The 26,759-nt window shown below is 40.1% G+C and overlaps 1 protein-coding gene across 1 annotated transcript in view; it reads left to right on the top strand.

Moving 5' to 3' along the window:
* Window positions 1-10,291: 10,291 nt before the first annotated feature.
* The window catches only part of ADAMTS5 (ADAM metallopeptidase with thrombospondin type 1 motif 5), a 40,031-nt gene continuing 23,563 nt past the window's right edge, over window positions 10,292-26,759 (top strand). Inside the window, exons 1-2 of the mRNA XM_067538221.1 lie at window positions 10,292-11,350; window positions 20,703-20,835. Coding sequence (XP_067394322.1) covers window positions 10,295-11,350; window positions 20,703-20,835 — 1,189 coding nt within the window. The 5' untranslated portion in view covers window positions 10,292-10,294. The remainder of the gene's footprint in view (window positions 11,351-20,702; window positions 20,836-26,759) is intronic.

Below are 26,759 nucleotides of genomic sequence, written 5' to 3'. Positions count from 1 at the left end.
TCAGGGCGATAAAAAGTACGAAGAGAGTTCTGCTGTCAGTGGAAATTGTCCAACTGACTCCAGTATACTGGATAGTCATTAGGAACTGGGAAAACTCAAACTGCTTGTCAGTAGTAGCTTGGATAAGACCAGTTGGGTTCATGCCAGAAATGAATGTTGCAGCTGTGATGATACTTATGCTTTGTCTCTTCTTTTAGGGTGAATTTTATTCCTATGCACAGGCCAGTGTAAGCCATATACAACTCTTGAGTCCCATTTAAGCCCTCAAAATAAGACTTAAATGAGGTTTGAATGGTGCTGCATAGACCTTCTGGTCCTTTGCATAGAGATGAATGTTGTCAATAAGGTCTATGATTTTCACTATTAATGAAAATAAAATATACACAGAGAATGACTTCATTTCTTTTTATCATTTGAATAGTATCTTAGTTTACAAAAGTGTCTGAGATTTTGCAGCTAAAAGAAGGATATTAGTACTTCTGCATTCAGTTGGTACTCCATCCTTGTTGTCTCTAGATATATGTCTTCTGATGCTCATCTGCAAACATTTCTTTACTTTGGTTTATAAGGTACAACCAAACAAAAAACTCTTGCCCCAAATTCTGGGCCAACATGGAAATAGCACCAAAATGAGATCACATTAGCAGCAGAAGCAACATTACAGAGCATCGATGTTCTGACTAGCAGTGTCTCCCTCCTCCCCTGCCAAGCCCAGCATGTTATAGATACTCCTGCTGGGAGCAAAAATAAGCTACATGAATACTTGGGCCAACCCTCATCCCCCTTTGAGTATGCTCTTCTCTCACTGCTATCTCAGAGGACTTGCAAAGTTCTCTCTCTGCTAGTTTTTGGGGAACCACAATTCAGATGGAAAATTTGTGCACATGGCAACCACGACTTGATCCCTTAAGTGGTGATTTGTGTGTATTAATGCCAGGTCAGATCTAGCACGAGAATTTTTGTTTTAAATGTCTCTTTAATGACTCCTTCAGGTTTACCTTTGAAGTAGAGAGAAGCATATTTTCTAGTTTATGCCTCTGATGACATAGAAAAAGACTTGAGCTTACAATACTGGAATATCATTTATGGGGTCAAATCTTCAGCTGGTGTAAATACATGGAGTTATGCCTCCATCTGTTGCCTATATGGAGTTACACCAATTTACACCATCTTAGAATCTGCACCATCATTTTAAAAATTCTTTTATATTTATTTTATAATAAAGCCCCGGTATTGTGGCTTTAGTGTATATACTTGCAAGAATATACCTAAAATTGGGGAAAGAAAGTATGAACTATATATTTTTATTGGATTAATCAGGCGCTGAATCAGTTTTTAACCCCTCTGCTGTGACATAGCCCTGTTTAAATGATAAGGCAGCAGTGGGAACCGCTGTGATAAGGCATATCACTGACTGAAAGGGTAAGCTTGCGAATGAGGGGAAAGGAGTTGAACGTTTGGAAAACCATTTAAAGGATAAAAGTAAAAATAATACGTTTTTTAAATACACTTGAATTTATGTAAGTTCTGCTTTTTGTGCCACAGATGTTCTGTTCACTAGAAGAGAGATACTCAGAAATCACATATTGGCTGTTAAACTCTGGAACTGAGATTAATTAAATGTCTCCTGCGCCTCACACAAAATAGCCTCTAGAGTTTTTCAGTCCTTCCAATCTCCTGAAGAAACAGCTGTAGAATACATCATATGTATATCTTGTAGTCTTAAAATGTGTTCTTATAACTAATGTCATTTTTTATAAGGAAAATTTAACATTTTACCCTTCCGCTCATTATCTTGCTGCTGTTCAGAGAAAAAGGATATGGGTCCAGCAGCAGCATCTGATACTTCCTGCAGACTGCTGCCTCCGCCCAACATATGTTTCAAACAAAATTCATACTAGGTTCAATGGTCATGATTATTCGGTTTTTTTTATGGCTTGTGAATTCAGCCGTTGCATCAGAGATAGGAAGATGAGAGAACTTGGGCTGTTCCAAGGTGCTCTAAGTTAATACAGAGGAATTACAGTTTGTCATTTGTGCCTTCTTTTGCTAGTCATCCCCTTTTCGTACAGTTCTGAGAGGACAGAGCAGTGGACACTGAACAAAATATCGGACTGCCAACAGAGAGAAATTTGAATCTTTGATGCAGTGTGTGGGATGTCAATTAAATTGGATCATACTATGGAAGTAAATGACTTACTATATGATGTGATACTATACTGAATGATTAATTTTATAGTCTGTCTCACTAGCAACTTTTTTTCCCCTTCCCCAAAAGTGGATACCCTGAACAACCTGATTTTCAGTCAGGCTTCAACTCAGCTTCCTAATTTTAATTTTATTTTGTGCTGGCAAATTCACAGCATCTTTCTGTCATTGTACTAGAACAGTAAAACCATTTAAATTTTGCTCAACCCAACAATAACTCCCATATCCCAAAAGGCAGCTACCTTAGCCCTTAGGGGCTAAATGAAACTGATGTCAAACATAGTAATTTTCAGCCTGCTGAAACTGTTAGACACATGCTATGTTACTTACACTCACACCACTTACAAAAACATAAGGCCTAAGCCAAAGGCGTATCCTTTGCTTCCCACACGGCTGTAGTTGAAGAAGATGTCATTGACCATAAAGAAGAAAGTAAAACATTTTCCCTTAAAGCTATAGTGCTCCACACAAAGAAGACTTAGCTGTGCCTTAGTAAGGAAAGTTATCTGTAAATTGTTGGTCTTCTTGTAATTGAGTAAGTTACTCTTGGAATACTAAATTCAGTTACAGTAAGAGCAGGTAGTTAACTACCACTTTTTAATCCCATAAAAGAAATAACTGGATAATCGTCGTATTCATGAAATAACATATGAATGGGTGCCAGTTTATAGCTCTTCACTGTGAAGATACTTAACCCACTTTAATATTTCAGTCTTAATGCTTTATAAGATAAATATAGTCTCTTAATTTAAAATAATATCACAAATAATTCAGGGCCTACAAAAAATGTTGAGCTGGCAACCTTGGAAACTGAAGTCCTTTCTCTACAGACAAAGTAGAACACAAGCAGCTGGAGTGCGAGCTTCATCTATGTTATCTCCCCCCATGTGCAGGGTGGGAGAGAAGATGTTAGTTCAATCTCCAGATGTATTCAATCTTTGGTTTGTCTGCTGAGACTACCAGGAAGGGTGCAGCTCAGTGCCAGTTGTGGCGATGGCTTACTTATTCACCAGGGACTGGACCAAGCCCACAAGCCCATTTCAGTATCAGATGGTAACAACTTGCTATCAGCTGCTACTGGTAATAATGTTTAGTCGCTATCAAGTGTGGCAAAATATAAACTAGTGGTAGAATTTTCAAAAGCCCCTAATTGACTAAGAAATATAGTCCCAAGGACAGTCAGTGAGACTTTTGCTCCTGTGTCACTTAGGTGCTTTTGAAAACCCAGTTTAGCACCTAGAGCTGGTGAAAGGCTATATATTCCATTACAAACCATGACCCACCTAGTCCTTATTAAAATGTAAAACAAACAAACACATCCCTTAGAACCCTTTGAAATATGAACTTGTACTGCATTTCCTTTAATAATGAGCACTTTACATGGAAATTGCTTAATTGGTTTTGAATGCATTTTCAAAAGAAATGTTTAAAACAAATGGACTAAAAATTCAGGTCTATATGTTTGGATTGTTAAAATTACTGAACAAAGCAATATGCTGCACGGATGGATTTTTATTGTAAAGGCTACAAAGCATTACTAGTAGATTATTAAGAAGAAAAAAGGGTTATGCACCCAATTCTTACTGATCTTGCTTACCTTGTACATCCAAACAACCCATTGATGGGTTTTTAGATTTGCGAGGAATACAGAATTGGGCCCTATGTAGGTATCTTGTGGGTACGAAGGATGTTGTAATTGATGTGGTACAGGACTGGTACTCAAAAAAGCTTGGCTGTAGATGTGTAGATGGCAAAATTTTTTACATGCTGCCTATATGTTCTGCATCTGAATATATTATTTTTGAAATTTCTAAAAAGCCCATTGTAGAAAAATCTGGGTTTGGGTTGATATTCTTTGCACTAAAAACAGTGGGATTTACATTTTTTACACAAATTAATAATTAAAATAATCCCCTTCTAGTGAATTAGGGATATCTGCTATCTATAGCATCAGCCAAAAATAATATATATGTATGTATATATATATATATATATATATATATATATATATATATATATTAGAAGGGTGATTAAAATGGTGAAGGCCAGACTGAGTTGAGCATAGGAAGTCTTTACCCTGAGCCTTGACTACAACCAAAGGATTCCAGGAAAACGGTGTAAAGGTGAGTTTTCCATAGATGGAAAGCTATCTGCACTTTTTCCCTTCCTAAAGGACTTGTCTGATTTTTGTTCTTAATAATGGTTCAGTCCAAAATTATAAAACATGAGTCAAAATAAGGTGTAACTACCCGAACTAATCAAAATAAATTGTTTAACAGTAAGTCAGAATGGTAGTGTTTGCACTGGTGTAAATAGCTACAGAAGGTGCTGGCCAGTGGAAAATTAGGCCCACTGTGTTTCAGTTCCACCCCTTTGATTGTGGAGAATTACTATTTAAATATGTTGCTGTTGAAGATAATGCAGTTGCCATCAGCATGTGAAAAATTTTCTGTACTCATTGACCAATCTACAATGGATTTTAATATATCAAATTTATCACACACAAATTAAGGAATTATTATCAAGAGTGTATTAAACTAATGTCACAGCAATTGCTCCAAAAGAAAAAACAAAGGGAAACCAACTCATGACATAAAAAAAAGTTGTCATAGGCCATCACCACAGTACTGGAATGAGATACCTAGGGAGGAGGTAGAATCTGCATCCTTAGACATTTTTAAGGTGCAGCTTAACAAAGCCCTGGCTGGGATGGTTTAGTTGGGGTTGATCCTGCTTTGAGCAGGGGGTTGGACTAGATGACCTCCTGAGGTCCCTTCCATCCCTAATCTTCTGTGATTCTGTGATAATCTCTTCAAAGAAGAAATGGACCTGAGAACACTGAAGTATGTGAGTAACCTAGTGAGTTGAGTTAGTAGTGTGTGAGTAGTTTCATTGGATTCAATGTAGACTTTACTATTATTGTACCAGTAGTTGATACTTAGTTTTTTCCAAAGCAATATTTTTCTAATATTAGTTACAGTCCATTGTCAGTGTCTGATCCTGCAATGAATTACACAGTGGGACCGCTCACATGAGTAAAGTTATTCAGGGGCTTTAGTATTTGCAGGACCAACCCTGATTATAAAGACTAGGGTCATATTCAGCTCTAAATTCTTTTTCACTTCCTGTTTTAAATTCTTCAGCACTATTGCTATGTGGTATTTAACCATTGCCCTATTCCAACCCAGGTGTGGCTGCAATTCATTTGTAAAGCACTTCTGGATGAAAGGCACTATGTAAATGTATTACAGTCTCATAAATTAAGAAAAAAATAAATTTAAAACATAAAAAAGGCAATAAGAATAGTAACAATGTCCAGAATAAAATGAAAAAGTCTCTCTGTCTTTATGCTTTAGAGCATAAGCTGATCAACTGGAATCAGAAAAAATGTTTTACTGTGATATTGCACATATAGGTGCAGGATGGGGTTTATTCCCCCTCTGCAGTATCCAGTATTAGTCATGGTTGTAAATATGCTACTGGGCTACCAAGACCACTAGAGCATTTTTATATGGCAGTTTTTATTCTCCTTTGTAGACCTTCTTATGGAGAGTTGTCCTGAAAATCAATAAAGGAAAAGGAAAATGTTAGAGCTATGAGTTAAATACAAAAATGTGAAGAGGAGAAACAAATGGGAATATCATCCCACACAAGAAATAGATTTACCACCAGTTTTAGATTAAAAATGATCCCGGGAGATATAAATACAATAAAATGTATACAGATTAATGATAAATTGGTTTTTTGTTTGTTTGTTTGTTTTTTGATACCTTGGATCCATGATACTTCAGGCCCATCTCTGTTAATAAGATTGAGAACCAAAAAAAAAGAGAGAAAATAAGATGGGTATTTTATAAAAAGGTTTCTGAGGGAAGAGCAGCTAAATGGATTAAAATATCACATCATATAAGGATCATGGTGGATTCTCCATCATTGACCATTTTAAAATCAAGATTGGATGCTTTTTCTTAAATGATATGCTCTCGGAATTATTTTAAGGAAGTTCTATGGCCTATGCTATACAGGAGGTCAGACTAAATGATCACAGTGCTCCCTTCTGGTCTTGAAATCTATGAAACTAAACATCTAAATGTCCTCTCAAGAAACATAGACAGCCTAAGTTGTTCAATTACAGGAGAATATACCTTAATGCTGTGGTTTGTTACTTCATGGAGAAATATCTCCCAAGCCACAAAACCCCATTAATCAGAAATCCCATGCTACTGGTACAAACTTATCAGAGGGATTCTAAGCTTTTTCTTGGTCAACAGACAAGGAGTGAGAACCTTAATGTAAGCAATTAATGTAATGTAATTAAGTCCAGCTGCACTATAGTCAATAGGACTGGGTCTGTTTAAACCAGGGCTGAATTTGTCCTAAAGTATTTAACTGTGATTTCCAGATCAGAACTATTTGACAAGGAGTTAGTGCTATCCACAAATTGAGATATGCTAACAGGCTCTCTAGTTTAAAGGGAAAACTGTAAGAGTAGAAGGCACTAAGAAGGCAAAATATAGAGGAAAAGAAGACTATCTTAAGTGATTTACAAAGACTTGAAAATTCTGAAAATAGAAAGCATAATTGAACTAGCTTTCAGTTATCACAGTGCTGAATTTATTACAGTTCTGTAATGTAAATTGTAGTGCTCTCCATACAGTTTCCATGAAATAGTCTGTTATGAGCCCATTTGAGTCTTTCTTAAGAATCTAGATCTTTTCTGGGTGAAATTGTGTCTTCTAGATGCTTAAATTTAAAGGAGTTTCTCTAGCTTTAGGACAATCAAGGGCAACAGAATGGATAAGCAATAACACAAACCAATCTGAATAATCATTTTAACATGTTTCTCTTTTTCCTGGGCTATAACAAAGCAGTTGGAATTGTATTATAATGTGGAAGAACATTACATTGGTCTCTTGAGTCCTATATTTCCTTTCATTGAGAACTAACACTATTAATAAGAGTTCTGCATGGATTATTCAAGCTACATTCTTTATCATCCATCTCATCATTAGCACATCTCTCAAAGGTATTTTGAGGGTTCAGACCAGTACTAAGTATGTACCAAAGGCTCGATCCAGCTCCTACTAAAATAAATAAAAAGACTTTAGAGAGGGTAAATAAGTCTCGTCATATCTAAAATCACTGATGCAAGTAGCAGAAATGTTCAAAAAAGGAGAGGAAGAAAATTATGAATATTTTCTCAAAATCCCTCTTCCTTTCTCCCTCTTTTTTAATTTAAAAAATTTGTTACATTTTTTTTTATCATCAACTCTGTGACCGGTCAAATTTAAAGGTGGGGAAACCATGAAAATGGTGACTTTTCATAAAATTACAAAATTCAGAAAATGTTGACCAGCTCTGGCAAGTAGCTCAAAAAACTTCAAATGATGAGCCCTTCCTGAAGCATGACGTAACCTATCTTTCACAACCAAGAATTTTTAATGCTCGCAAATTACTGTAGCACAGAATAAGTAATATCAGGTCACTGAGAAATGAACTCCTGAATCCAAGTACTAGTATCTGCAGGAACATGAAGGATTGTATAGAGAAATGAACAGCTGCAAACTTTCATTTGTGAACTCTTTTCCGGCATAATCACTGAATGATATAAATTTAAGACTATGGATATGTCAGTTATATTACTTAGCACTTATGTGGTAATATTTGTGTTCTAAATGGTTTACAAATGTTAACTCATTGCTATTTAAAGAAGTATTCTATTCTTTAAGGAGTCCCCAGAAACACAGAAATGCTGAATTCAAACCCTAATCTGCCATTGATTGTCTGATATGGGTCCTGATCCTACAGGAATTTACACGTACTTAAATATAATTCCTGAGAGTAGTTCTATTAACTTCAATAGACTATTTGCCATGTGTGAAGTTAAACACCTGTGTAAGTGAAATGGCACCTATATGTCCTAACCTGCAAAGACTGAATAGCCAAGTGGCATGGGCTCTTGGAACCTTGTAAAGCACCTGTGCCTGACATAATCTTTTCTCTTCTGGAGAACCTCAAAGGACAAATATAGAAAATACATCATACTAGACTCATTTGCTCCAAGCAATGATTTATCTTGCAGTTAGCGCAAACAAAAGTATGTGATTTGACCTTCTCTTAGGTTTGTGAAAGGAAACAGCAGAAGCAATGCTCTCCTATGTTTGTGTACCCTCCTTTTCTTCAAGCAGAGCATGTTAGATGAACATCCATGAGGGATGGTCATGGTGTACTTAATCCTGCCTCAACAAAGGGGGGTGGACTAGATGGCCACTTGAGGTCCCTTGTAGGACCAGTTCTAGTTTTCTATGATTCTCTGAGGGCTGGCTTATAGTGTTTCTTCCCTCCCTCCCTTCTCAGGAACTGTTGTACTGTTTATCAAACAGTTCAGCTTGGCTGGGTATGGATGGCTTTACATGTAATGGTCAGATGAAAAAGTAAATCATCAATTAATTCAGATATCCTCCCTTTGTGGTGTCCATGCTGGAGCACAAAGATTAGGGCGGAGGGTAGAGGGGTTAGTGTGTGTGTGTGGCAATGGGGGGATGAGCTAAGTATCTGAAATCATTCCGAAGGTTAAAGTAAGAGTTAACTCTTCCGCACCCTCTCTCCTCCTTGGGAATTGAAGGAAATTACAATCCACCCAGACTAAATGACAGATTGCTTGAAATAATGACAGGCGTGTTTGCAGAAGAATCACAGTCATACAGACAAAAGATGTTTTTTGCATTTTTTTCTGACCGGGTAATTATGGCAGCTCCTGCATAGAAAAGAGAAGCATGAATCTCCCCCAACTTCCCCATGCAAAGACTCTCTAAAGTCAAATGTTATGGAAAACCTCCTGCAGCGATCTGTGTCCTTGCAGTAGATACAGGAAGCAGTATGTTACAGTAAGACACCGGCTTGCTAATTTTTTCCCCCACTAATCAGAGCAACTCATCCTTCTTACTGGTTGCAAAACTCCAGTCAAGTGAGCTACCGTGTTTTACAGCACTTTGCGGAAAGGATCACTTCTAAAAGCCCCAGCAACTTCCTATCCCCATTAAAAAGGCATAAATCTGTCTCATCCACTTAAAAAATACACAAATAACAATAAGGTAGGGGAGGAACCTTGCGGGACATGAGGTAAGCAAAGCTTAGTCAACCCCAATCAGTTGTGAAATATCAAACGGATCCAGGTGACACTGTGGCTTTAAATGATTCAAAGGAAATCGTATGTTTTTCTTAAACAAACATTTTCTCCCAGTCTCTCTCTCCCCTCCCCTTTCTCCTTCCTCTCTCTCCTGCCTCTCTGTCTCGGTCCCTCTCTCTCCTTTTTTCCTGCCCCCCTCAGTCCCTCTCTCTTCCCCCCCTTCCCCGCCCACCCCTCAGTTTCTCTCTGTGTCTGATTAAATGAGAAGGAAGTGTGGGAGTGGTGGTTTTGAAGCTCTCCCTTTAAGAGGCAGCCTGCAGTGACGAATTGTTGAAATTGCCATTGCAGGATGGCATTCCGCTATAAATTCATTGTTCCACCTCCTCTCATCTTCACATTTCTCTCCCTTCTCCTCTTGTTCACATCGACAGACTGGGGATAACAACAAAAAGTAGAAAAGGAGTTTTTTACAAAATCCAGGGCATTCATTTACCATCTCACCGGAGACGATCGAACCTTTTTTTTTGGAAGATGTGTTTCTTCTCCTCTCTTCAAACAAAAAGAGGGTAAAGGAAGGTAAGGGAATCACCGGAGCTTGTCAAAGGGCCCATCTGGATCAGATCCTCCTGCCCCTGTTGATGATGATGCCGTGACTACGAGAGAGAAGTGGAAGAAGAATAGAAAGTGCTCAAACTTCTCTGCTCGCCGGATCTGAGCCTCGCTTTTTTGCCTCCTGTGCAGCAGTGCTTTAGGATTGTGGTGTTCTCCTTCCATGTGCTCCTGACTCTTCCCTGCTGAGAAACGCAAAGTTCACACACGAGCTGCCTTTGTTGACATTTTTTTTCCCTCCCACTCACGCTTGCCTCAACCTTGGGAGGATTTTTCCGTCTCTCTTAAGTTCCTTTGCTGATCTCCGGCGGGTGACTTTTTTTTTTTTTTTTTAAGAGAGAGACAAATATGGTCCTGAAGTTTGTTTCCCTGCTGCTGGCTGCGGAGTTGCACTTTGCTGCTGCCAAGCCCGGAGCTCCAACAGCAACAGCAGCACCTGCTTATGATAAAACCCAGCCGCCTTCCGGAGCAGCAGCGGCGGCAGCATCCCCGCACCCGGGCCCCCAGCAGCTGCCCCGGAGAAACGGCATCGTGCAGAACATTGACCAGATCTACGCTGAGGGAGGCAAGGTGGGCTACCTCCTCTACGCCGGGGGCAGCAGGTTCCTCTTGGATCTGGAGAGGGACGAGCTGGTGGGTCCGCAGGCCCCTTTGCATCCCCGCGGCTGGGCTCACTGCTATTACCGGGGCACGGTGGACGGCAGCCCCCAGTCCCTGGCCGTGTTCAACCTTTGCGGGGGGCTGGAGGGCTACTTTGCGGTCAAACACGCCCGCTACGCGGTGAAGCCCTTGCTCCGAGTCCGGGCCCGGGCAGCGGCCCCGCCGCCCCTCTACGGGCCCGGCTCCGCCCGGCTCCCGCACCTCTTCCACAAGGACCAGTTCAGCTTCCAGACGCTGCCTTCGCGCCCCAGCTGCGAGACGCGCGGCTCCACCCGGGCCCAGCCGCCGGAGGGCAAAGGCGGGCTGCTGCTGCTGGGCGGCCGGGAGCGCCCCGCCCAGCCTGAGCCCGCGTCCGCCACCAGGGCAGCGCTGGCCCCTGCGCCCTTGGGCCCGCCCGCCGGCGGGCGCAGGAGCAGGCGCTCGGTTTCCCGCGCCCGGCAGGTGGAGCTGCTCCTGGTGGCCGACGGCTCCATGGTGAAGAAGTACGGCAAGGGCCTCCAGCACTACCTGCTGACCCTGGCCACCATCGCCTCGCGGCTCTACGGCCACGGCAGCATCGAGAACCACATCCGGCTGGCCGTGGTGAAGGTGGCGGTGCTGCCGGGCGGCCAGGAGAAGGGGCTGGAGGTCAGCAAGAACGCGGCCACCACGCTGAAGAGCTTCTGCAAGTGGCAGCACCAGCACAACCCGCTGGACGATGAGCACGAGGAGCACCACGACGCCGCCATCCTCTTCACCCGGGAGGTAGGTGGCCCGGCTCAGGGTCCAGCCCCCACCGGGGCTCAGCAGGCGGAGGCAACAGCCACGCGGAGCAGTGATCTCTGGAGTCATAGATTCCAAGGCCTGACGGGACCATTGGTAATCGGCCAGTCCCACCTCCTGGGTAGCACAGGCTAGAGAAGGCGTTCCACCCCTTCCCTTCCAAATAGTTCCTAGAGCAGCTCTGTGAGGAAAAAGCAGCCTCGCTTGGTTTCAGAAGGGGCAGTGATGGAGAATCCAGCATGATGCTTGGTCCATTGGTCCCATGGTTAATCACCCGTCTTTCTTGTCTGGCCTGATTTTCCTTCCTATTCTTGTTTCCCTTTCTTTGACAGCCACTTCTGTAGCCTTCCCCCCAATCTGCAAGGTAGGTGTCTGACCCTCATTTCTGTTGGTGGGGAGGTCACTGATCTGGACAACAAGGCTGGTGGCAAACCTCAGTTGTATGGGATCCGACCTTCATTTCTTTAACCAGTTGCTCAGTTGGCAACACCACAGAATCATTATGCTATTTTGAAGAAAATCCTTCCACACCTCATGCGCTGCGCTAATTAAACTGAGGTGTAGTGAGTGCAGGTGCTTTGCAAGTTTCACTGGAGCATCTGCCAATGCACTGCCTCGCTGGCCTGCAGCACCTTGTGTTTATTCCAGAGTTGGGCCTCTTTTGAATAGAAACTACAGGTGTTTAGGTGTTAGCTTGTATGATCTGGACAAGGGGCTACCCATGACTAAACCAAGATCACCAAATTCATCCCCACTTGGGAGATTACGCTGCTGTCATAATCTGTTTCACATATCCTTGTTAACAATGGTGCATCTTCCATCATTTTTGTATAGTCACAGTAAAGAACTGATAACATCCGTTGGACCAAATTCATTTAAGAATGAATCTGAGCCATTAAGATTAGGAAAACAGAATGAATTGGTGATGACTTCCTTGCTTAGGTGCTCTAATTTAACACTGTATTCCCAACATGAAAGAAAAATGGCACAAGAACTGGAGGAATACAGAATTTGTGTTTCAAGAATAGGACATAAATGTAAGACCCATAAACAAAGCCGCACTAACTCAGTGCAACTCAGTTTGTGGAGGAGCATGTAGTACCTTGCTATCTATATAGTGGAAAACTGGTCTCCTAATCAATAAAAGTCCGGGATTTTCCATCCATGCAAAACTCTGCATCAGTGCCTTAATTGAATTGCCATGCTTAAAGGGCACTGCTCCAGTGGACATGTTGCAGAGTTTATGCAATGATCTTTTGTAAGAGTAGCCCTTTTGGTCATATTTTTCTTTCTTATGTAAGAAAATAATAAAAACTGCAGGAATTTCTGTTAGTTTGAATTCTCTTGCTTTGCTACATCATAGAAGGCTGCCAAAAAGGATGCTTTGTAATGGTTTGTGGAAGGAGTTGCTCTAAAGGAAATGGGAAGAAAAAGCCTGTCTTACTTTTATAGCCCTAAATACTTGAAACATTACTCTCTGTCTCTGTCATCCCAAACTTGTACAGCAGGTGTTTTCTTGTGGCAGTTTAAACCCATCCATCCTGTTTGTTTTAAAATGAGATCTGATATAGATTTTAAAAATCACCTTGCTAAATACAATATAGTTAGCTTCCTCTCATTCAGATTGTATCCGCATGATCTTGCTTTTGATTGTAGACATTAATGTTGAATGGCAATTCTGGGCCAAATTTTGGTCACTCTTACATTTCTCTTCAATTACTCCAGTTGGTTTCAATGGGGCTAATTGTGCTTCTGGCGAATAAGGGTGGCAGATTGTTTCTGAACTTTGAGATGATCGCTGAGGACTGGACCACATTGCATAATATCTTACTCTGTGAGTTACTCAAGTTCAAAGGGACTAAGGGTGGAAGAATCTGAACTTATACATTTATTTTAGATGAAAATTTCACAGCAAAGAGCAAAATATCACAAATTCTGCAGTGTCAGTTTTATTTTAGTGATTATAGTAATAACATACATATGACACATTAGCCGTCATATGGAAAAATAGCTTGCACTCTAACAAGCAGAAATATGTTCCAAAGAACAATCATTGGCTGCAGTCTGCTTGGTATATATTTTTGACACAACTATTAGACATATTCTCAGATGGTGTAAATCAGCATAGCTCAATTCAATTTAATGAATTGCTACATTGATTTACACCAGCTGAAGATCTGGCCTTGTATTTTAAACTCATTGGGGTTGCATCAGAGGTATATTTGGCTTAATGAGGAAAAAAAAACCAGGTATTTTCTTATTATGTGAATTCCTGGACTGTTTTTGAAGGGAATGTGCTGAGATCCATACTGCTTTCATCTGATGGTGTTGGAAGGTTCTAAATAAATCTGTTAGACCTCAAAATGTAAACATGAAAAAGGGTTAAAGGATGAACAAGCCAAAGAGATGCAGGTCCTAGAAAACCGTTCTTTTTTTAACCCCACAGAAAGATTTTTTTTTCCCACCCCAGTTTTGTTTTTCAATGAGAAGAAGCAGCAATTGGCATGACGACCCAACTTTTACAACTGTGTTTTGAATGTATGAAGTCGGTTGCTTAGCAATTAGACGCCAAGCTAGGGTTCCATGTTTTGATGGGCTCTGAATGCCGCTGTGCTAAGTGTTTGTACATCCAGATGTCTTCTAAATGGTTTGTTTTTCAGGCATGGAGCAAATGTGTGAGATACATTTTCCGTCTGTTTATTAGCCAAGGCCACCTTGAACTTTGTGTCTGTGTGTCAACAGAATAATATTTGCAATTCATCTATCAAACTAACACGTTTCACAAACTTTAAGTAATTTATTATGGATCGTCAGTGTGTACATAAATCATGCATATTGCCATATAGATCTCTAGCATAACACTTACCTTGCTTCTGGAAGGACTCTTGTATCAGAACTCACATTACACACAGCAAAACCTTTTAAAGACACACTGATCTTGCTTGAATGGGAAAGTGCTTTTGAGGTCATTTCCCTTGTTTTTGTCTTCCTTTCACTTTTTATTTTAAAGACATATTAACACCTAAACGTTCATAGAACTGAATGCACCGAGGGCTTTCCCTCAGTGTAGAATTAATATCCATAATAATGTTGTTAGTATTTATATTACAGATAGTGCTTATGCAATCCTTTTTAAAACAGAACTCCCACTGAGTCCTGATTTAGAAAAAGCAGTAAATTCCAAACTCTTTGTCACAACATAAACACATGAGTGATCTAGCTTCTAACTGTACTTAAACCAACACCATTGTTTTCTTGGGTTAAGCCTTCCGAGCAAGTACCCAATAAAATCAGAACCAGTGTGCCCTTGCACAGGGCCCCGTAGCAGAACTTTAAGGGCTTGCAGAGCCAGGGAGCCAGAAACCCTGGCCTAAGGAGGAGCCACCAGTCAGATGTTGGGAACCAACTGATGCAGCCAATCAGCAGCTAATGATTGGCTCTGATTCCCAGCTGGAAGATGTAAGTAAGGACCCAGATCTATAAGTGGGGACATGGAGGGACACAGGCAAGACAAACACTTTCCTGAGCAGCGGTGGAAGGCTGCAACAGGGCAGGAAGGCTCTGTGGTCTCCCCCTGAGGCTAAGGGAGGGCCTTGCGTTATTTGGGTGGTAGAGGACCCTGCAGTACCAGTCCAGTTTGGGAACTATCACTTTTATTTCTTGCCTTTGTGGGGCAGAGGAATAAACAAGCCTGTGCTGAAGGCTAAAACAGAGTTAGGGAGGCTGACTGGTTTTTCCCAAGCTGGTGGACTGGCCCCCATCTCAGATGACAGTCCCCATCTCAGGAGGGCCCCAAGCACCAAAAAAAAACCCTCCAAACCTGAGCGATGTTGTGAGCCCCTGCTCCTGGTTGCAATGCCACTTATTCAGATTTGGCCAGTCATGATGGAAGGGTGGCCGGGGCCCTCCACTTCTCCCACAACCACCAAACCAATCAGAAGTCTTGCTGCATGCCCCCTCCTACTCCAAAAATGTGACCACTCCCCACCTCCAGTTGAGACCCTCTCTTCTAGGGGATAGCACTGTTAAGAGTGTATTGTAGAATGTATAGCTGAAGAGCAGCATCGTGAAGTTGTGCCTAGGGTGGCAATTGTCTTGTATATCACATTTCTGTGTAGTTTAAGGATGGGGTGTGCATGTGGCAATTTCCATAGTGTATAGGGTCCCAAAATTCTTTAATCTGGACCTATTTCTTTCGTGACCAAAGCTCAACTTGAATGCAAGCTCCCAGAGGTGAACTACTGACAACATCTGGACAAAATCCCGTTCTCTTCCTTTCCTTGCATTCCACCCTGAATCATGTGAAAACGAAAATAGATACTTCTCACAACAAATACAGGCAACCAGAACATGAAAAAGTCTTTCATAAGTACTGGTCAGTAAAGTCAATGATAGTACCGTCACGCCTGGCTCTAACAAAAAAAGTTCACATTAGAGCCAGAGGCCACAGTCCTACCCTTTTCCACATAGCAATTATATGGGTCCTGCTTGTGTGATTTAGTTTAACTATCCAGCTGACAGTGCTGTTAAAATTTAACAGCAAACATTGGATTATCTCAGCTCAATGGATGGTAATTTCATTGAGTGGAGAACGTGCTTTCTTTGGCTCTTGTTATTTCTCTGTTTTTTAATTTTACTGTCTCATCCAAATTACTATCCTTTGTTAGTAAGCCAGACGTCACTCTGTCATTGTGCCAATTGCCAGCAGTATATCTACAGGAGGTTTTGATGTTTAATGTCCAGCGTAACTGATACTTATTATACCAAAGAAATTACAACATTTGCTGTCACTCTCACTTGCACAGCAGCTCTATTGACCTTAATATTATTATAATATGTTTTGTGTAGAAAATGTCATTGGGGAAAATAGTATGTGGTCATTTTGTGTGTGTAAGTAGATGTGAGCAAACCCATTGAAATATTTCACAATATTTGTGTTGACTTCCCAAAAAGACTAAGCCCAAGGCAGTTATGCACAGGCTTCTAATTGTCTGCCAGATTACCAATTTACTAATCCAAAGCACTTTATCTCTGGCATGTCCAGAAACCTCTTTCAAGGGCTCTTAAACTGCTTTTACAGTTCTAACGTGCAAAAGATCTTACATTATGAAGAATTAAATGTATTTGCTAAAAGTGAAGAGCAAAGTTTATGAGAGGAAGAAATGTGGGTAAATGTTAAACTTATTGCTCAAAGTATATCTAGAGCTTAAGACACTACTCTAATATCAGGCAGGGTTCAAAATTTCCATCTGTTACAGATCAGTTTATTCCAGTTTTCAGATGTACAACTAGAAAAAAAGATTTTCAAGTGAAATTAGTTTCCAGTGTCAATAGGGACACTTCATTGTCATCTTCACTCAAAACAATGCCACGTCTAGGTGGCAAAAGACCAGACTTTCTTGATTAACTTCAAGAATACCAATGCCAAAAAAACTTGGCTTTTACTGAGTTGTCTATTTAACTACTGCTCTTACAATGCACAGTTCATTTTCCCTAAATTATTTCTTTGCCAAGCCTTTAGGATTACCATCTATTGTCTACCATCTATTGTCTCCTGTACAGCAAATGCATTTCCTATTGATACATCTATTTTAAAACTATTGTAATCTAGATCAAAGGGCAGACTGAATTCTTTTTTTAGAAACAGCAAGAAATGTTTATTCTTGGAAGTTATTGCCACTATTTGGGGATAATTAAGTGAGCAAAAGGTTAGACAAAATTAGACAGATATGAATGGGTATCTAACTCTTTAAATGAAAACCACACATTGTGTGGAAATGATGCTTGGAAACTAGCTACAGATATTATATTGGCCCGTGTTTTCTTAGTGCTTTTGAAGCGGTTTGAAAAATTGAGGAGGTCTGCTGATTTATTAGGTTTTATCATTACATCAGGGTCTGATTTTAAGGAAGAATACTTTTCGGGTGCAATAAAAACCTCCAGTATACTCCCAGCAACTTTACTTTAGGAGCGTCTGAGGCTGCATCTAGGGCTTCGCAGGGAAGCTAAGAATGTTATTGATACTGATAACTAACCATCAATAGTCAATGGGGCCACCGGGGGGGTGTACATCAGGACAAAATTTGTTCTAAAATTTCAATCAGCAGAAGTCTAAACAGGCTATGTTTTTAATAATATAGAGTCAAGTCTTTACTATTGAAAAAGACCAAGCAACTAGGGAATGGTAGTGAGTTGAGGTAAAGAGTATGAAAGCAATGTAATTGTAGAACAGTTGTCTCAGAAGCATTACTTGGTAGGATTAAAAATGCATAGTGTGCATTATACGAAACCACAGTAAATATAAGTTACAAAGGTCAAATCTGAGCAGCCCTGAAGAGGCAGGGGAAAGAAAGCGTAATTGAGATTATGAGCTGAGAACAGCATGGAAATGCATGACTAAAAATCTGCCTAAGTTAATGTTGATAATAATAACATTAACTTAAGTAAAAAAATGCATACATGCACAGTTAGCCAGGATTGAAAAATAGGATAAAACACTGCTGGCCATTTGTAAATTTGAATCTCCAAAACCCAGTCAACTCAAGTCTGACTACTTACAGCCATTGTAGAAGAGCAACCCACAGCCACGCTCTTCCAATAACCACACGACACCCAGAAGCTAGCATCAAACAGCAATTCCAATCCCCACACCACGGGTCCTGGCTCCTCCTTTACCCCCCCCCCGCCCCCCTCCTCTCATGCCCAACACTCTACCAAAATTCATAGACTGAGCCTGCAACATATACCTACCTTACCCTTCTTCCACATTGCCTGGCATCTACTGCATCACAGGAATGGATGCTTAGATGACCCAGATGACCAAAGTTTTTACCACCACCCAATACAGGATCCATGGGTCTGCTCCCTACATCCACAGTTTCTGTTGTTCCCTTCATCCGTTCTTCTTTTTCCCATACAGGGGTTTATGATCACAAGCCTCATTCCTTCCCTAAGAGGTCACATACACCCCTTCCTAACAGTGTGGTACCTTAGGAACATCATGACTCAAAAAGTTTGGCATTTTCAGATTAATATATCTCCTCCCTTGGGATTTTCAGTTGTGACCACTAAATAATGCATCTCATCTGGGACTTAAATCACCGTATTTGAAGTTCTGTAAAGACAAGAAAAATGGTTAAAGAAAATATCGGGGACATCTTTCAGGCTTGTTTTATTTTGTCTAAATTCAAATGTTACGAGGATGAGCGCTGTAGTGACATTTGTTGGTGAGCTATTTGACTATAGGTTTCACTTTGACATGCACAGTACTTTGGGCAACTACTGGAGATGAGGATACACTTCTTGGGTGCTGTTATTGAATTTCTGAAAACCTGTCTTTTGTTTGGTGACACACAGCATGCAGTATGATGTGATGTCAGCAGCATGTCCATATTAACAAATCATTGCTGATACAGATGCCTTTACATGTTGAAAGCAACATGTATATATGTGAGACTCAAGGTAGGTGAGGTAATATCTTTTATTGGACCAACATCTGCATATGTGTATATGTAGCCGTCTTGACATTAATGGAAATGCCATGGTGAAATCCCCATGCACCACTTTGGAAATTTAAGAGTGACATGTATTTTCAGGCAGAATTCATTTAGTGAAGTATTGTAGATAACATCTCTGTCATGAATCTACAAGTTTGCAGAAGAAAATTCAGAAGTGAATCTAAGGGAATTCTAAGGGCTGTTCTACACACAAAGGTCATCCCGCTTTAGCTATCCTGGTATAGTTAAAGCAGTACAATGCCCCTAATGTGGAAGCAATTATGGTGGTATAAAGCACCTTTATACCAGAATAACAGCATCCACACTGTGGGTTTTACCGATACTACTATATTGGTAAAAATCATACCTCTTAGCAAAATAGATATACTAATACAAAAAACTGTGTGCAAAACCAGGACTAACCAGATGTAATGTACACCTTCCTCTCCCTTCCTCAGCAGCCAAGCTATAGCTTAGACTGCTCAAAGTCCATTAAGCTCCTTTATGCCTGATCTGCATACAGCTTTTGTAATCGTCAAAGTCTTGATAGAAGTAGTGCATTTTACCAGGAAGGAAGAAAATCTGAATGATTAAATAGAACAATGATTAGAGAAGTAAGGTACCAAGTAGAGAGATTTCTTTGACAGATGCATTTGAAAATACAGTTATGTCTTCAAATGGCACTTTCATCCAACCATGCTTAAGTAGTAGATGGACTGTGAAATAAGCATATTTTGGCATTTTCTCTTTAAACCATCTGAACATGTTTGTTGCACAGAGTCTGTTAGTTGCATTTTGCACATTAAAGTATGCTAAACTTTCTGATAGATTTAGCAGTCCATATGTAGTGGGTCTTATTACACATATATGCTAAATGCATAAAATGCATCCAAAGCCCACTGAAATTTCAGTGAGAGTCTTTCTGTTGACCTTTACGTCCGGCCAAACATGTATATCTATGTCCACTCAATGTAACATTAATGCTACCATCTAAAAGCAGAAGCATTAGGAAAGTTAATATTTGTTGTTAATTTTGTTGTTGAGAAAGCTCTGTGTAGCTTGCAAGCTTGTGTCTCTTACCAACAGAAGTTGGTCCAGTAAAAGATATTACTTCACCCACCTGGTCTTTCTAATGGGACCAATACGGCTACAACAAACCACACACAGCATAATGTTTAGATAATCTAAAGGCCAGAAAGAAAGGCACAATGGTTCAGTGGGCAAGGCTCTAGTCTAGTACTTGGGAGACCTGGATTCAATTCCCTGTTCTGCCACAGACTTCCTGTGTGATCTGGGGCAAGTCATTGAGTCTCTTTGTGCCTTAGTTCCCCATCCATAAAATGGGGATAACAGCACTGCTACCTCACGTGGGTGTTATGAGAGTAAATACATGAAAGCCTGTGAAGTGCTTTGAGATCTTCTGCCACAGACTATCTGTGTGATCTCTTTCTCTCTGTTCCATTTCTCCCCACCACTGCCTATTTTATCTATTTCGATGATTAAGATCTGTGCAGGAACAGTCTCTTACTATGCACATATATAGTGCCTAGCTCAATGGGACCCTAATGTCAATTGGAGCCTCAAGGCACCACAGTAATTAATTACAAGTCTTATCCAACTCCCCTCAAAGTCAATGAAAAGTCTCCCATTGACTTTAATGGGGGTGGGATTGGACGATCATGTTTTTAAGTGCATTGAAATCCTTAAATGAAAGCCCAAAGTATTATTATTATTATTATCCTGGTCCTGCTGTTTGCAAAAGGCTGGTGACTCTAACTTGTTGTTACCTATTGGTGTAAAAATTCATTTTAATGATTTTTTTTTCCCTTTCTTGGCAGGATTTATGTGGGCATCATTCATGTGATACTCTGGGAATGGCAGACGTTGGGACCATATGCTCTCCTGAGCGCAGCTGTGCAGTGATTGAAGATGACGGCCTCCATGCAGCTTTTACAGTGGCTCACGAAATTGGTATGCAGTGCCTTTTCTGTTCCCTTGCCAAATCAAACACTTGTAACAGCTGCATTAGTAACCAAAATACTCCACAATTAATTCCAGATTTCTCCTGGTTCAGATATACACTTGGGGATTAAAGCTGTATACATATGCACTTTGGGGTTAACTAATAAGAGATCAGAAGGCAAGTGAAGGCGCACAGTAGGTGTTTCCTTTCTGACAATGTCATTTTTAAGCAGTAGTTGAAGTGAAAATTTAAGGGCTGCTACTGTCCAAAACTGACAGTACATGTCTCTTATGAGAAAGAATTGGCACCAGCTATTATGGTTTATGTGCATCTTGTATACTTACTATGGTAAGATACTTATGTTGCACAATCACTTATTGGACCTTTCAGGAACAACCATTATGAACCTTCAGTCAGTATGTTTTTTTTTTATTGTCTGCAGAGTGGGCTGAAATCAGCTTTCATGGAATGGTCGAATGCTGATATTATTTTCACCATATTAAAATTCCAATTTTATGGTGAAATGTGATATTAAAATCAGTTCTGAAAGAACTGAAAACAATAGTCTCAAACTTAGAACTTAGTCTCAAAAATCACTCAGCCATGTGTCAGCTTGATCTTCAGCAGGCAATAATTTACATTATAAATCCACTATATGGCCTTCGGAAGGAGACATTTAAGCCTGCACTAATGATGTCCCCCCTTAATCTCCTCTTTTCCAAACTAAACCGACCCAGTTCCTTGTAAATTACTTGTAAATTACATCTGGTATGATATATTCCTTGAGACAGACTGCTGACACCTTGGTCAGTTTTAATTTACCAATTAATGGCACAGTCAGATCTTCACTTTCCTCAAGCATTCACATTATCATGATTGCTGGAGATTTGTTTTGTATAAAAATGATTAGGTCTGCAGTGTGAACAGCAATGGAAATGGAAAACATAATTTTTTAAACATTCTTGGAAGGAAATAACAAGGCAAGGGAACTTTCAGGCAATGCCAACTTCTGACTTGCCTTGTGCCTCATGCCAAACCAAAGTAAAGTTTGTTTGGGGAGTATCCTTGCACTAGTTCAATTTTCAAATAGCTAGCAGGTAGGGAAAAAGAGTCCTGTGTCTAATCTCCCTAGAAAAATCACTTGGGCTGTACTCAGTCTTTTCATGTTAGAGGCTTTAGCCCCTCACCGGACACCCTCAAGTAACAGGGAGAAACTAATCCCGGCACTCTTGCAATGACACAGTCGAATGAAACTACAGATGGCTTGAGCTGAATCATTAGCTGTAGGAAAATCTATAAACTGATGTCAGAGTGGGTCCTGATCCTGAAAGTTGTTAAACAGGAGGGCTGGGTTCATAATAGGAGATAGAGCCTTTCTAGGTCACCAGTTCAAACCATTGGTGGATAGGGGCCACTATATGACAATTATTCATTGACCCTATATGAAATGAGTTTGCTGGTCTCAGTCCAGTTCCCAGTAGGAAAGGTTCACATCACAAAAACCCACCTTCAGGACTGGAACTGATGGATGCCCTTGTTGACACCCTTAGCAGAATGGCCAAGGAATTAAAGAGCATGCAGATTGAATTATCCTTTCACCTCTAGAGGTGATATCTCCAACTAAAAGTTAATGCACACTGTCAGGGAATGATGTGGAAGCACTTCAGCCACTCATATCTGTTCTGTGGATAAATAGAGAATGGTCTCAAAGACTGTCAGTCTGGTACTTTTCACCAGCAATAAATTCACATCATATTTTAAAATACGTTATACATTAAAGAGAAGAGAGAAGATGAATGAATAATATGACACCTTTAAACTCAGTGAGAAGAAAATATAAACATGCTTGAATTATTTTTAGTGATTTGGAAGCAGATTTTTCTGTTTAAAAAAAAAACCACTTTCTTACCTAGAGGTTTACCGTGAACCTGTAAAAGCTCTATTTTAAAATATAAAAAAGACAAGATTTGAATCTGGTGGATAAATAAGTACCCCAATGTGCAAAAATCTCTAGTTCTAAGTTGTTTAAACTAATAGCCAGGTTTTTCTCACCATAAAATTTTAAGACAGAGGGGGGTATCCAGTCACAGAATGGTCTTTGTATGTGTGTGTGCGACCCAAAGTGGAAAATGCTGGGGAAAAACACAGCTAATATTGCTTATTTTGGGTACTTAGCCATTAAAGGTTAAGGAAGGGTGAAAAATAAAAGTGTGGTGGAACTACACTGTAGTTAAACTCTTTGGAAAAAACCCTAATATGTCTAAATTGGAGGCCAGATTCCTTCCTACAATTCTGGAGTCCTGCAGTTCCCTTTTTGCAGGAAGGGAGTGACTTTAATTTTACAGGAACTTCGTTATTCAGTGGAATTCACATAGCAGAGCAGGAAACACCCTCAAGACAGGGGTATTCAAAGTATTCCAGAACTAGCTGGTCTTTTCTATTAACAGGATTGGTTAAGTAAGCCAGCTAAGAAGCAAATCCGATTGACTGTCTAAGAGATTTGTGATGTGTTGTAACATGAGAAATCAAATATGATAACTAATTAATCTGATCCTGTGAATTGTTGTACACCCTCGCTTTGTACTGAATTCAATGAGCTTTGAAGACATCTGTCACCTGACAGAAGGTGCTGGGCATTTTGCAGGATTATGTCCTTTCTTAGGAAGATCAACAAACTAAAAGGATCAAATCCACAGCTGAGTGCACAGCCAAAATACTCAGGCTGGGGCTGGGTAGATGCATGGGGGCCAGATGGGGACTCATCTGCTTGCTACAGAATGGAACCTCGCTGGTTCTGCTCCGAGCAGGATTTCCAGACCGACATACATGGAGTCTGGATTTACCCATCAAAGAGAAAATAGGTGAATTTTGCTCAGTGGTTTTTGAAAGACAGAATGTGAATGACTAGCAACGACAGAGGACTATGAACATAAAAGCAGAAACAAATTGATGTAGTCTTGAAATAAAAGCATTCATAGGGCACTGGTTAGGAGACAGCGAGTTAGACTTAGAGAAGGTATTATAGCAGGGGACTCAACGAAGTTGGGCCTCAATTTTCTGCTATTTCTGCAGGTATGAAACAGAAATCACTTAACTGAGCCCAGTGAAATGTTAAACAGGTGTATGTAAAGTAAAATCAGGTCCAACATTCTTTATGGTAAGTATGTTGCATCAAAAAAGGTATTTATGGAAGAGACCTCCTTACCTTTGAAAGTGATAATCCAGTTTCCGCCATGAGTAAAAGCAAGTAGCAAGTATGGCATGGGCTACGTTTTTAAAACATAGACTGTAAAGATATTCAACCATTTGTGGTGAATCCATATGTACTAATTTTCCTATATTAAAATATGCATCAGATGTGTAGTTGGGATGATACTGTGTCTCTGATTGATAACATTTGCAACTGTAGAGGTAGTTTTATTATAATCATAAACCCACAGATTGTGTACTAATATGAAATGGGTAGATATCTGAGGTGTATTGGAAAGTATGAGGCTGAAGGCTGAAGTACAATGCCTTTAACAACACGAGAAGGTCATCAGTAGGTTACTGATGCACACCGAGTTTGGGGTTTTAATTTTACATTTCAGTTTTTTAAACAATCTTTGTTAAAAATAAAGCAATTCTGGGAGTGGTTGTGCAATGTATCCTTCTTCCATGACAAATAGTTCCTAGTAGAAAAGCGAGCAAATATAGGCATGAAAAAGTTTGTAACTAACTTTTCCCTGTTACTTTGGATCTAGTTTACTGGCTTCTGTTTCCTGGCAGTTTCTACTTTTTTGTCCTCCCCTTTAAGGAAGGATGATCCAGTGTTTAGGTCTCTAACCTGGACTCAGAAGCACAAGTTAAATTCCTTGCTGTGCCTTTCACTTCCTTTGTCACTTAGTCTCCCCTGTGCCTCAGTTCACCTGGGGATAAAAGCACTTCCCACCTCACAGGGGATAAACACCTTAAAAATTGTGAGGTGTTTAGGCACCACAGTACCTGGAACCACAGAAATATGATAGATACATTTAATTGCTACCACCCCGATCACAATCCATTTTGTTTGGGATTTTGTTTGTTTTTCACTATTGAAGTCCCCGCTGTGCCCTGTTGAGATGTGGGGAAGGTGTGATGTCAGTCAGAATATGGTTTTTGACATCCAGTGTCACCAGCCATACTTTAATTTTCAATATTACACCTCTCAATTTAGTAACCACTTGTTGTTGTTGTTGTTGCTATTTATATTACTGCAGCATCCAGAAACCCCAGCTGATTTCAGGACTCCAGTGTTCGTACACATAATTAGAGACCATCCCTGCCCGGATGAGTTTACAGTCTAAAGAAATAGGCAAAGGCTGGGAGAAAGGACATAATATTACCCCCATTCCACAAATAGGGAGCTGAGGCAGCGAGAGAGTCAATGATCTACCCAAAGTTACAGAGGAACCCTGTGGCAGAGCCAAAAATTCAACCTATATCACATGCATCTCAGTCCACCTGTCTTAACCACAAAACAACATGCAAAACTCCTGTTTACTTCATTGAGAACTACATGTGCATAAGAACTCATCAGGGTCAGACTCCAGTTGAACATTTCATTGTTCTTTATTTCAACTTTGCAGAAGGTATTTTTGGTAAGCAACGATGCAGAATAACATCAGTCTTTGTGCTAGGAATCTTAACGTTAATTTGGCCGTTTGAAAATTGCCTAATTCTCTGTGTATGATGACACTGGCACATCACTGCTCTTTGTATCCTCCTGACTAATGTGGCTCATGTATGCTCTTCCCAGTGTTTTATTTTTAGAATGTAGCTTGACATTTACAACTCGAAATTAATTAAGATTCATTAATTTTCCTCCTTTTTCATGCCATTCCTCCTCTCCACTTTCATCAGACAGGTACGGTCTTGACATTATGGAACTGTGTGGAAGCCACAATTTGGGAATAACATGTTTAATACTGAAACCTTTTCTTTGTGTCAGCATCCCATAGTATATATTAGCGCTTGCTCCCATTGTGTGAGAACCCAATTGACAGTTGAATGTACAAATACTGTTAACAGTGCAGCCGTGCTTCTGAGTTCAATATAAAGACAGTGGAGCAAAATTCTGTCTAGTGCAAAACTTGTACTTGCCATCCTTACTCAGGAAAAACATACTGAAGTACAGAAATAAACCAAAACCCCAGATGCAAAAAGAGTGAATGGCTTGAGGGCAGGTGTTCAGGCCCTGACCCAGATGTGAATTTCATAGTTTGTCTCTTATCTCCATAAAGGGCCAAACCAAGAACCTGGATATGAACCTCCCTCACGCTGAAATAGGCGTGTTTAAACTCAGCATGCAAATTTTGTGGCTCTGACCCTTCTCCACAAGACATTGAAGTCAATGTGAGTTTTGCTTGATATCTGAGCATTGCTTTTGCTCACAGATAAATTATACTATATGACAGATATGTGAGTAAGCAGAGCAAAGTTGACATTTTCTTTGTCTATGTCAGTGTTTTAGCATTTATGCTATTTTCTACATGCATGAAATGTAACTAAATTCACAGTAGCTTTTTGTTTTTCACTGATGAACATGTAGCCCTTTGAGTTTAAGACTGTCAAGATAAAACAGAAAAGAACAAGCCTTAGGCTAGATAGGAACAAATCTTTTGTAGTCCTTCCATCCTAAGAGGATACATTGCCAAGGATACAGAATCTTATAGGCACAAGAAACAATGATGAAGGATATCTAACTTTCATCTTACTGTTCCCACATGAAAGGTAAAGTTTGGGCAAATATCCAGGTTAATATAATAGGCTGAGTTCCTTTCTAAAACCCAGAGACTACAATTCATCCAAACCTTCTCTGATGGTATCCATGGGAAGAATTACTTAATACATTCTCTTTGTGTCTTCTTTTTCAAGCTTACATTTAACCTTTTGGTGCTAGCAAGGCATGTGG

This window comes from Emydura macquarii, unplaced genomic scaffold (genome assembly GCF_026122565.2).
Source record: "Emydura macquarii macquarii isolate MOO-44397 ecotype Brisbane River unplaced genomic scaffold, CSIRO-AGI_Emac_v2 contig_476, whole genome shotgun sequence".
Taxonomy (NCBI): Eukaryota; Metazoa; Chordata; order Testudines; family Chelidae; genus Emydura; species Emydura macquarii.
This window is presented reverse-complemented; position numbering and strand designations above follow the sequence as displayed.